The sequence below is a fragment of the Lepisma saccharinum genome, chromosome 23 (assembly GCF_977018435.1).
Source record: "Lepisma saccharinum chromosome 23, izLepSacc3.1, whole genome shotgun sequence".
Taxonomy (NCBI): Eukaryota; Metazoa; Arthropoda; class Insecta; order Zygentoma; family Lepismatidae; genus Lepisma; species Lepisma saccharinum.
In genome coordinates, this window is record NC_139251.1 from 12,867,629 (window position 1) to 12,880,984 (window position 13,356).

The 13,356-nt window shown below is 37.8% G+C and overlaps 1 protein-coding gene across 2 annotated transcripts in view; it reads left to right on the top strand.

The window, feature by feature from the left end:
- Window positions 1-322: 322 nt before the first annotated feature.
- Window positions 323-13,356, top strand: part of LOC145977842 (26S proteasome non-ATPase regulatory subunit 5) — a 66,652-nt gene continuing 53,618 nt past the window's right edge. Inside the window, exon 1 of one of the 2 annotated variants that reach the window (XM_083110165.1) lies at window positions 323-385. In XM_083110165.1, coding sequence (XP_082966291.1) covers window positions 339-385 — 47 coding nt within the window. In that variant the 5' untranslated portion in view covers window positions 323-338. Of the gene's footprint in view, window positions 705-13,356 lie in introns of both variants that reach the window. The other variant, XM_083110164.1, reaches the window with a different exon arrangement.

Sequence of the window (13,356 nt, forward strand, 5' to 3'; positions counted from 1 at the left end):
ATACTTTAACACATCACACTATTCGGTGGGGTTCTTGATTGTCATTTGTTTTAGCCAACCAATCAGGTATAGCCTTACAAATTAATCTCGGATCATTTGAACGGAATCTCTTGAACGTCGTTTTTCGTTGGTGCAATGCAAATCTTTAAACCAAGTTCATTTAGAGTGAATCAAAATTGATCCCGCTCATCTGAACTTCGAAATAATCGGCGTTGGTGCACTCGGCCATCATTTGGGCTTAACTGGTTGGGGTAGCTGCGATTGAACACTTTTTTGATAATCGTATTTGGCAACACTGATCACAGACTCGTGAACGCTTGTTTTTACTGTGTGTGTGTATGAAGAAAAAAGAAGAAAATGTGGATGTCCTGAAATCTAGAAGCCGGTAGGGAACAGGATTTATTTTCAAACAGTGAGAGAATAAAACATATATATGCCATCACAGTACAGGAAATAGTAACTTCAAATATTTTTTTTGTTCTTTCGCTGCGTACTGTTAGTTTATAAAGTTGGCCTGTGAAAATGGCTATGACACCTGATTGGTTTGTGTCAGCATTATCCCAACTGACAGATCCTTCGCGACGCTTGATAATATTGGCAGAATTGAAGACGGCAGTGAGTGCACTAAGTACAACTGAATTAAAACATGTTGCCAATATGTCACGGCTTGAACTTATTTTTTCTTGCTTGGAAGTAAGTGATAGGTAAGTGCGGTTCGTGTGTGTAATTGCCTTGTCATCGTGACGATAGAGAAATTTCTTACTCTTTGTAAAGTATTAGGTAAAAATTTACTATCCTTCGGACACATTTATTTATTTGTACAGAAGAGATTACTTACCGTAATAAGTTCCTGTAGCATTGTCGAACATCGGGAAGGTGTTTTGTGTGATGTTGCAATGTTTCATAGCTGAAATTCATGTTGTTCGTTGAAAATTAATTCTCCGACGGAGATAGCGTTTGGCGCGTACATCTGCGTATACCATGAAGTTCATACACCTTCATACACCATCACCTTCATACACCGTCGTGACTATCATGACGTGTCGTGATTGTGTTTTGTTGGTATTCAGTGTTTCGAACTCCCTGCGTTTGCGACGAGAGTTAGAACTGTGTATCGAGGGTTTGGAGAATGACGTGTGGTGGGTGTGTTGTAAAGTTTGTGCCGGGTGTGGACAAACCATTGGCACGTGGATAGGTTAGTAGGGCCACGCAAAGGTTTCAATAGTTAAAAAGATAGCCCCACGAACAATTGGCGCTAGCCCCACAAACCATTGGCACGTGGATAGGTTAGTAGGCCACGCAAAGGTTTCAATAGTGAAAAAGATAGCCCCACGAACCATTGGCGCGTGGATAGGTTAGTAGGCCACGCAAAGGTTTCAATAGTGAAAAAGATAGCCCCACAAACCATTGGCGCGTGGATAGGTTAGTAGGCCACGCAAAGGTTTCAATAGTGAAAAAGATAGTCCCACGAACCATTGGCGCTAGCCCCACGAACGATTGGCACGTGGATAGGTTAGTAGGCCACGCGCCTACTAATTTACTATTCATCGGACAGATTTCTTCATTTTTACACAAGAAACTACTTACGATAATAACTTCCTGTGGCATTGTCTAACATATGGAAGGTGTTTTGTGTGATGTGGGACGGACAATAGCCTTTGGCGCGTACACCTTCGTACATCATCACGCGTCGTGATTGTCTTTTGTTCATGTTCATTGGGTATCCAGTGTTTCGAACTGTCTGTGTTTGCAACGAAAGTTAGAAGCATGATGTGTCGTGGATGCGTGGTGAAATTCAGGTAAGTTTTCCATATTCGGGAAATGGATTTCTTCAAATTTAAAAGTTTGGAGGCAGGTGACTCCGGCCAGTTTCTAACATGCCTTTAATGGGGACTCTATAGAGAAAGCCGGAGCGGAGGCGCGGTAGTGGTAGGGGGCGGAGCCTGGAATTGGTGGGAAATTTGGATTAAAAAATTTCAAATTAAAATATTTTTTTAGTTTGTTTCCAACCGATTTCGGGACGGATAGCCCCAAAACCCATTCATGGATAGCGCTACGAAACATTACAATTTTCTTCATAAAACAATGCAAAAAAGTTTAAAGAAAAAATTGGATCAAATGCGCTTTGTTCACGGGTATTTCTTGGGTTCCGAAGGTTGAAACACTGCATAACGAATGAAAATCGACAAAACACAAGCACGACACGCAATTATGTAGGAAGATGTATGCGCCATATTGTGTCTCAGGCAAGCGAAAAGACTACGAGAAAGAAGTACTCGTAATGTGAAAAATTGCAATTACTTTGATCAAAAAAACGTTAATACACCTTAAGGAATGTTCCGCGAAGCAGATAGGTAAGTACAAATGTCAAAAGTTGACGAAACGAAGAGGTTATAGGTGTAATTTCTAGTAATTTCTTACCGTACTTTCTTGTGTAAAAATGAAGAAATTCATTCGGCCGATATACAACTTTTACCCTTGTAGATCCCCCAATCCTGTAAAGTAATTTTACACCATTTCAGAATAGCTAATAATTTTAGCAACTGAAACAAATGTGATTACCTGTTGGTATGGGGAAAACACCTTTCACTGGTTCATTTCTTCTTGTTTGACATTGGTACTTACCTATTATGCATTGCCAAACATTTTTTAAGGTGGAACTTTGCTTTTCTCACGAAAATAATTTCAATTTTTCACATTACGAGTATATATTGTTCTTCCTTTTTTCGCTTTTGTAAGACAGTATGGTGGGCACAGCTATGTCCCACAAACCTTTTACGGATAACCCCAAAAACTATTCATGGTAAGGCTAGGTTAGGTTAGGCAAACATAGTTTTTAACCGAAAAATGCCCCACAAACCATTCACGGAAGGTTAGGTTAGGTTCAGTTAGGTTAGGCAAACAGTTAAAATTTGGGGTCATATTAGTTTTTTTCCTTCTTGCAACACAACGGCGTGGTTGGAAACACTGGAGGTTATGTCATCTAACATATGCAACAAAAGCAAGTAAAAGCAACGGCAATTGTGCGTCGGAGATATATTTCTCTTCAAAAATACATGAATTACCGGTCCAATAGATTCAACGATGAAAGAAAATACCTGCACAGACTTTGATAATACAGCAGAAACTCATTTCCGTAAGTAGTTTCTTCTGTAAGATTGAAGAAAAGCGATTTCCCCATATCAAACAGTTACCCAAATGTGCCTTGTGGATGATAAGACATTCTGCGCGGTGTTGTTTCTACCAGACCTAAAATTGGGAAACCATTTTTGTAAGTTGTCATTAAAAGCAAATTTGCTCTTCGGCATCACTGATCAACAGAACTTTACTTCTCCACTACCATACAACAAATAAGAGTAAAGCAGTTAAAAATTATTATTTATTTTATAATTCTGATGTCAAGAAACACAAATCAAGTCATCTCACATATTCTTACCTATTATTAGAAACTACGGCTCACTGCGGGATGTAGTAGTAGATGTTGCAAATGCTTTTAAATCAAAACCTCATGTGGTGCAGTGGCAACAACAGAAGAGATGCAAACATCCAACAATTTTTATTTGTTGGAAAGAAAGTTTCTTGTCTTTGCACTTGCAACTGAGAGAGTGGTATTTTCTTACTTTGGAAACAATTATTTACAAGCATAAAATTTTGTTATGAATCTTGATGTTGAAGCAGTTCTCTGTACCCCCAAAAAGATGATATTTCCCCATTTTCATAAAAACCTGCTTGGAACATTTTTAGGACCAAAAAAAGATGACATATCCAGGTAAAAGAGGATGTCTTGTAACCATAATAAAGTGCCACACTTTATAGGGTTGAATAGTTAAATAATGGAAGTGTACATATATTTCATTCAGTATTATGGCAGTAAGCATGCTCTTTGCTAGGATATCAGAATTCGCGTTTGGGTAAAAATTACCCACAAGCAAATTGTTTCTAAAGTCCTGGAATTATGCATGAATTCTACTTTATTTAATCGAAATGCTATTGAATTTATACATATTTATAAATGTCCTGAGGCAAGTTTTTAGTTTAGCTCTTAATCTTATTGAGTAAGAAAAAGAAATCTGCGTGAAAATAAAAGAGTATTCGCTCAATCCATTTACATTTTTAGTGTCCTTTTCAGAAAAATGTATCAAAGAGACGAATTATTTGCAAGATACGATATCTTGAAGTTGATCAAGTAAATTTGAGTTTGAAATTCTTATACAAATAACAATTTTTCGTACATTATAGAGATTGTTTCCGATCTATGGTGACGAAATTGCAAACCTCTTGCAGCACCACCAAGCGGGAAGAGAATGAAGCTGCCAGTCGTGTGGGCACGTTGGACCGTTGACTGTGCGTATCGGGAAGAATGCCACCAAAAATCAGTGCATATTGGGAGGGTTACATATCTGCACTTTCCAACGTTAACTACAGTGATAGTGCCAATTTTAAAACTGCAAGAAGCGTGGATTCACTGTGTCCAAAAATGGCATATCACAGGTGTTGAAAGGGGCAGGTAAGGCGAGGCGTGGGATGATTCTTGTGGGGCAGAAACAGGCCAACCCCCGGCCTGCCACTAGCCGAACACCAGCTACAGTTTGGGATGTCCGGATGCTGGTCATCAGGGAGATTCCAGCCACATAGAGAAGTATCGCGAACAGGCTACAAACATCACTGAAGACAGTGCATACCATCATTCACCGCGATTTGGGTTTGGAGAAGCAACGCAAAGAGGGTGTTCATAAACTCAAAACAAGGTGTCAAGTCACACATCTCACTCAAGCCGCCTCTTCCTCCAAAAAAATTGCAGCTGAAACTGGAATTCGTGACTTTCCAGTGAAGTCACCTGATGCCTCACCGATGGACATTTGCACCTTCAGCCTACCGAAATGAGCCTTGTCTCCCAGGAAGCATTGTCTCCAGCACCATTGAAGGGCTATGGAAAGCCTGTCAGGAGGAGTGGTTGAGGCTGCGCATAACTACACTTCGTGCCAGTCTCCTACAGTGGAAACTTCGCTGTCGGGCAATCACCAAGATGCAGGGCCACCAAATAAAACACTCTCGATGGTGGTGACATGGTTTCTCTTAAAGTAGGAGCAGTTTGAAATTGTCACCATAGATTGGAAACAACCTCTGTAGTATATCTCGAAACATTTTGTTTGTAGATGTATTTCGAGTCCGGGTATGGAAAATGGGTCATTCCATGTCAAGTAAACAAATTTTGGTCAATTTTAAACATGACCATCTCTGATTTTATTCATACTTAGTTGTTATGAAGTAGGCTACCACCTAAGGTAGCAAAATGTGCAAATTGCAGATATGTATCTGTTGTAGTTCTCCAGTTAGAACCCTCTGAAATATGGGAAAAAAGCGCAATTTGCTGCACACATGCAATCACAAAAAGTCATAAATCAAGCTAGAATTGACGTAGAAGGTTGGGATAAGACCCAAATTCTTGCCTTTGCTATGAGCTTTAATTAGATATATCACATTACTACTTTTTAAATTTTATGTCAAGGTCATTCAATTTTTTTAAATTTTTTTTTGGTAATCGAATATTTGAAAAACCTATATTTTGAATTTTTTAAAAAATACACAGAAACATACATATTTCAACATCAAGTCTTAGAAGTTTTGTTATGGGATTGTAATGGGATCATAGTTTTTGACATGTATAAACAAATACTATACACTAGGTAAGACCATATGACACGGGAATATTGCAATGTAAATTCCATTCATTTGTAAAAGAACTATGTTGTTTACCAAATTGGCCAAATTGTGAAATAATGTATATGTCTTTACAATATATTAGAGATGAAACGATACCGATACCGGGGGTATCAGTTGATTTTTTGTAGAGCTGAGCCGATACCACCATTTGCCAATACCGATACTTGTATAATTCCAGTACAAAGTAACAAAGGCTAGTTACCGAGTCATACCAACTCGTCACATCACTAGGCATGTATTTAGAAATATATAATTTGGGGAATAGGTTCGAGCCAAGTGTCTCTATTTAATTAACTATTTGTAATTGTATGAAAATTAATTAATTAGTACTTCATTTCTCCGATGCGTATGGAGTATTGTTGTATGTAACCACAGGCTAAGAAACAGAGGAAAGACTACGTTAATACTTATTTTGTTCTTTCTATCTTGACTAAAAGATATTGTTATTACATAAATATTAAAAAAAAAATGCTATAAAATCAGAGGTAAAACAGCAAATATTCATCATCTGGCTTACATGTAATTAAGACCACTAAAATTTGTGTAAAAACAAGGAAGGAAATTCATGTCAAAGAAGTAAATAAAATTAATATTTATTGAATAACAAAGGGAATGATGGTATGTCCATTAGATGAAAGTAAAGTTCATAAATCTTTAGAGGGGTGTAGTGGTACCGCTGTCTCCTTCTAATCAATAGATCCCGGGTTCTATACTCAGTGGAGGCAGATATTGGTTTCGGGCCCCAGTTTAAAATGTAGGTCCAGTCCCGATTAGCTTATCTTTCGTAGTACTGCCATTCAAAGCCGTACGTTCCCAATCTAATCTCCGTGGAAATAATTGATTGATTTGCTTTATTTTACCTCGCTGTTTCTGCCACTTTTGGCTATTTTGTGAAGATGGGGATGAGTGATGATGTGATTAAATTTTGAATGGACACTCGCAAACATCCACGGCCAGGCCGGGATTCGAACCCTGGCGTCGTAGCACGATGTGCTAACCACTCTGGCTTTCGGCGTAAATAAATAGCCATCATTGGCCAATACCGTCAGTCACACGAAAGACAGAAGTGAAGAGGATAAGTATAAATTCCTGATTCCCCATCGTGCTTGAATTAGATAATAGCCTACAAGCTAATTTCAACAGTGACCTTCATCCCTCTTTTCCAAGAACTCCCCAGCTCAGGACCTGGCATTAGTGTGGCAGAGGGGGTAAAAACTTTCACGTATCTTACAGCCACGATCTTCAAGCAAGAATTGGCAATGAATGGTTTATTTCCTACAGCATTAACTAAGCAGTTCCATCCCCTCATGGTCACATTTAGGTTCAGCATTCACTTACCCATGCCTTTGATCTTGCCATCTGCTTCCCAATCTAGTGGAGTTTTATCCAGTGTTTCTAGGAAAATCTATGGAACCTCCTGTGCTGGTCTTCCAATCTCTCAAGGAAGGGTGAACGAACTTTAAGAAGGACAAATGTTGAGTCGAGCTGTTGCCTTTGCCCGCTCTTCTAGCCACTGAAAATCTTCGGTGTCAGATGGTATCGGTAAAAGAAAATCAACTGATACTTACCAATGTCGATACCGCCGGTATCGTTATCGGCTCAGCCCTAAAATATTGTAAAGTGTTTTTTTATTTTTTTATTGTTTTAAAATATATTTTAAATATTCAGTTTAATGTTTTAAATATTTTTTTAACAAATATTTGCTAACAACTTACCCCCCCCAAAAGCGAGACCCCCAAGTTACGCCCCTTTTCTACATACCCATTATTTCACCATTTGGCCAATTTGGTAAACAACATAGTTCCTTTACAAATGAATGGAATTTACAAGTTAAAGTCATTAAATAACATGAATTGTATTATGACTTTTTTTACATGGATACGTACAGAAATGGTTTTTGCCTTAATTTTTGACCTAGTCACCCTGCTTTTCAACACACTTTTCCATGTGTCCACAAGCTTGCGGATGCCCTCCACAAAAAAGAACCTTTTGACATGGTGTGTAACCATCTTTGCCCCGCCCTGATCACCTCGTTGTCATCTGCAAACTTCTGACCCAGCAAATGTTTTTTTTAAGGGCCCAAACAAGTGAAAATCCGATGGTGCCAAGTCGGGACTGTATAATGGATGTTTCAACACCTCAAATTTCAGATATCATGTATTGTATCCATAGTATGCACAGCTGTATGGGGGCAGGCGTAGTCGTGGAGCAGCAATACTCCTTTTGAGAGAATTCCCCGACGTTTTGATCGTATGGCAGGCTTCAACTTGCTTACCAACATGTCACTGTATCGAGCACTATTCACAGTTTGACCCTTCTCCTGGAAGTGCACCAATATAGGGCCATTGACATCCCAAAACATCGTTAGCAACACTTTCCCAGTGGATGCCTGTGTCTTGATTTTTTTCTTGACTTTCGATGTTGGGTGCTTTCACTCCATCGATTGTGTCTTACTCTCTGGTTCCAAGACTCGTCTCCTGTCACAATTCGATGAAGAAAAGCATCTCCTTCATGAGCATAACTGTCCAAGTGCTCCTGAGAGATTGTCTGCCACGCACGCTTATGAACACTCGACAGATGCTTTGGTACCCATTGGTTACACACTTTCCTATAGCCAAGGTCATAATGGATGATATTGAATGCAGATACATGACTCATGTTCAATTACATGGCAATTTCATCAACAGTGACTCGCCTGTTGGCACGGATTTGCTGGTCGATCTGCTGTTTCACTGTCTCAGTTCCCACGCAAACTGTTCTCCTACTCCGCTGTTCATCACTCACATTTTGTTTTTAGTTTTTGAATCTTTCCACCCATTTGTGCACTCTCCCCTTGCTTAAACACTTGTCTCCATACTGAACCTTCATTCTACTGTAGATTTCATAAGGGTTCACAACCTCTGACCACAAAAAACGAATAACACTTGGTTGCTCTTCTTTGGTGCAAGTTGACAGCGAAGAAGCGGCCATGTTGTATGTACTACTGCGCAGGTGCAAACTGCTTGATTGTCCCGACACCTATGTGGCGTATTTCTAAGGAACCATTTTCTGTCCAGTGATACAATTTTTCATTGTGCATCAATCTCCCTGAAAGTTATAATAAAATTTCCTGTTATTTAATGACTGTACCTAATACATTGCAATATTCCTGTGTCGTATTGTCTTACCTAGTGTATAGGACCTATTCGTTTATACATGTCAAGAAGTATGATCCCATTGCGATCCCATAACAAAACTTCTAAGACTTGATGTTGAAATATGTATGTTTCTATGTGTATTTTTTAAAAAAATTCAAAGTATAGGTTTTTGAAAAATTCTATTTTCAAAAAAAAGTTTGAATGACCTTGATATGAAAAAAAATTGAAAAGTAGTCATGTGATATATCTAATTAAAGCTCATAGCAACAGCAACAATTTGGTTCTTATTCCAACTTTCTACATCAATTCTAGCTTGATTTATGACTTTTTGTGATTGCATGTGTGCGGCAAATTGTGCTATTTTTCATACTTTAGAGGGCTCTAACTAGAAAAGTACAACAGATAAAAATCTGAAATTTTGCAGTTTTCATACCTTAGGTAGTACTTCACGACAATTAAGTATGAATAAAATTAGAGATGGTCAGGTGTTTTTCATTGGTTCACTTGACATGGAATGACCCAAATGTAAACTCCGCACCTTAACACGTTGACTTCCAAGGCCAGATTGTGTGAATTACTTCGTGGGGCCAAGTTAAAACAATTTGTGAAAATGAATCAAATTGGTGTTATTAGATCTGTGAAGCACAAGAAATTTCAAAACAAGCCAAAAAAACATTGAAAATGCAAGTTAAAACAATTTGTGAAAATGGATCAAATTGGTGTCATTAGATCTGTGAAGCACAAGAAATTTCAAAACAAGCCAAAAAAAACATTGAAAATTCAATTTAAATTTTAGACCCAGTTTTGGGTATCGTGGCCTGGAGAAGAGAATTTTGAACAGAGGGCGATGAGACCCATTTCTGTGTCTCAAATTTTTATTAAAAAGTATAATTTGTGTTTCTTCAAATAACGAACTTCCATGACTTGAACTATCAAGCTCGTCCAGTACTGCACGCACATTTTCTGCTTCTTGTTCATACATCGTCAACAGAACATACAATAACAGAAGTGCATCCACCATAAAATATTGCACGAAATGCAATCTACACGTTCAGTCGCACAGAGTATAGTCTAAATTTCTTCTTCCTTTATGTTTCTCCTTCTTTGTTTAATTCTAGCCTGCAATACAACAAATATCAAACAACGGTGCATTAAAAAATGCATCAGTTGTTGTATTGAAAATCAACAAAATAAAGTCATCATAAATAATTACAGAACACTAGGTTTATTACTACAATGTTACGGCCATTTGTACACCATTGTTGTAATCACCGGTTGCTATCTAGGGCCAGGCTACGAGTATAGTGTAACATTCTGGAGCCAAAACAATATCTTTGATCATGTTAGCAAATAACAAGTGGAACCCATATAGGGTATCGCGGCCTGAAGCAATTGCTGAGGTGAGACACAAAAGTGGGTATTACGGCTTCACGAATAGCGATACTTGAGACCCACATTTCGGTCTCATGGCAGTCAACATGTTAAATTAAATATTTTAAATATATACACCGTTTAATTGAATTGAATTAGAATTTTTGGATACACTTAATATCACAAGCCCTTTATATTGTTACAATATTTGTGGGGCGGGTGGGTGGTGAGAGGCGGTAATAGGTAAGGTTGAAATAGAGAAATCATCTGCTTGTACCCTTGAATTTTTGGAAAATTCGCCTTGAAAACGGGAATTATACTTGAATTTCATCGTGGTCCTTGATTGGTCACTGCAGTACCTACATTGATTAATCTAATTCTATTAATTTTTCAACATTTACATTGAATCACAATTGATAAAAATGACAAAGAAAGAACATCAATGATGCACGTTGGGTGAAATTTACCCAGGCATTGTTTCTACAGCCCTCTGAGTGGAAGTAATGGACAGCTGATTCAAGTCCTGACACTCGAAATGTTTCACTGGAAGGTTACTGAAAAGGTCTGGCCTCAGACCCTCATTGATGATGATTGATGATGTTCCGATCCCATGTTTGCCAGTGAGCAGCCTTTAATTGACTGTCTCCGAGGATATGACTAGTGCAGCCATCTACATGTGTGCTGCAAAGTGAATGTATTATGTGAAAATCTGTCAATGGCATTTGCATCTCTTTTATATTGCAATTGTTAAAAATTACTGTGATCATATTCTTTTATGCTTAGGTGAGTAGGTTAGCTATTCAGGTTTGGCATGGTTAGTATTATTACAACTACACTCTCACTTGCTAGTGTTAGTTTTTTATGTTTACAGAAGGTTGAAATTGTTAGGTTTGACTGCTGTAGTGTTTTTACATTCTTCTTTCCCCTTCAGGGTGTAAGGCAGCCTTGTACAACTTGTCTTATTGTCTCCTATTGTCTGTTGGTTCTGTGTGATACTTGGTTCGAAAACCACATCACCCTCTTACAATAGACTTGGTTTTAGCAAATTTCAGGACACAACAAATCCTTCTGTTAAGCTGAAAGTGCCATGTTTGCATGCTACTGACTCCTAGTTGAGAAATTGGTAACTATGCCATGGCATCTGTCACGAAACAAACTTGTACATTTTCTCTACTGATTGGCATGCTTTGCTATCTTGTATGTGTGTTTGCTGCTGCATGGCCAAACTTCAAAATCCCAGGGGGACTTACAAAACACGGTTTACATTCTTTAAAGTACAACAAATACATTTTGTGGAAAGAAGGGAGTACCAAGTTCTAGTATACAGTAAAACCTCGTTAATCCAGACCCCGATAAGCTGGACTTCGCTTAATATGGACAGGCAAAAGGCACAAAAAAAGAAGAAAAAAATCAGAATGCAAGGTTTTAAATGTGGCTAGAAGTCAACAAGAGAACTTCTCAAAGAAAAGGCAGTCAACCACTGATGAAATTCTGTTTCCCACAGACTTTGTACTGTACTGTATAGTGTATTTCGGCCTATGCCCTTTAAATACACCATAATAAACGTGTTTTGTTACTATAAACTGAGTTCCAAACACTTTCTACTGTTCTTTTAGGTTATTTCAGTTAATCCGGACTTTCGTTAAACCGGTCAACTTACCTCCCCCCCCATTAGTCTGGATTAACGAGGTTTTACTGTAGTTTGATATTGAGTGTGTCTATTTATCTCTGCTGTGGATGAATGGATGGTAATCTATGATACAGTGAACAAATTCCCTCACAATTCATTGTGCCATATTTCGGGCAAACAGATCAGACCCTATGTTAAAAATATGCCAGGTGAGCATTGTGCATATGATTCAAGGTATGATTATCGTGATCACATCAGGAATGTGCGCTTTTTAACTTCTAAGCCTTACAGAAACTGTGAAAGTGTGTAAAGTGATGAAATGCAAATTTTCTCGCTGTAAAAAGGCTTCTCATATGTTTTCCTTGACACATGTGAATCTGTTTGCTCATCTTCCCAGAGTTCACTGCGTAATTAGGGTTACCAGATCGCTGTAAGGAAATGAAGGACATAATGTTAGAAAATGTAGGACATTAAGTCAAAATGTAGGACACAAAATATTCACAATAAATAATACACATGTCCAGAACATGTTACAAATAAATTTTCAGATTTAAAAAAAATATATCATCTTAATGAATTCTTAAATAAAAAATTTTCAAACTTTTAATCAATACTAAACAATAAATTTCTTACATGTTTTAACTTCTCAGGGGAGTCAATTTTTATCAAAATTTTACGTATAGTCAAAATATATTTATGAGAGACTGAACAGTCAAACTCTTTCAAATTATACTGAACCCCAGTATCAAACTTTTTACAGATTTTTGAAAAGAATATTTCTCCCATGGCTCCGTTGTACTGATGGTAATGAAAATACTCTCTCATTATGACCTGGAGTAGCAAACAAATATCAACAAATACAGTGACTTGAAATGGTTCCAGAAGTTTCATCCAGGGTAGTTTCTAGTTCAGTAACTTTGATATCTATACCCCCTGCTTTACAATCAAAATATTGAATAAGAATGGGAACACCTTGTTCCATCAGTATAAACCAACCCTAAGGCAAGATATCCCACCCAGGCAGTGAACAATGACATCATCAGATGTGACCTTAATGTTCTAGCAGAAACCTTTATTTTATTTTTGGGCAATGACTGAATCAAAATGAATTTCACTATTGAGTTTGGGAGTGCAGTCCATAGACTTGTAACTTTCATGATTTCTCTCTGTTAAACTGAAACAAGTATTTTCCTAATTAATATTACGAGACATTCAAAATGTAGGACATTTATGATATTTTTCAAATTCCTCCCGGACGCCGGACATAAGACTAAAATGTAGAACATGTCCGGGAAAAATCGGACGTCTGGTAACCCTGTGCATGATGAGGTCAAGTTGAGTAGCCTATCATCCATTAAACAGTTGAATGTAACAATGAGCATTATAGTGCAAGAAACAAAGCTAAAAGTATAAAAATTATATTTTGTCGAGTGAAATATTCAAGTGTGTATTGGATGGAACATTACTTATCTTAATTGTGCTGTTATAGAAAAC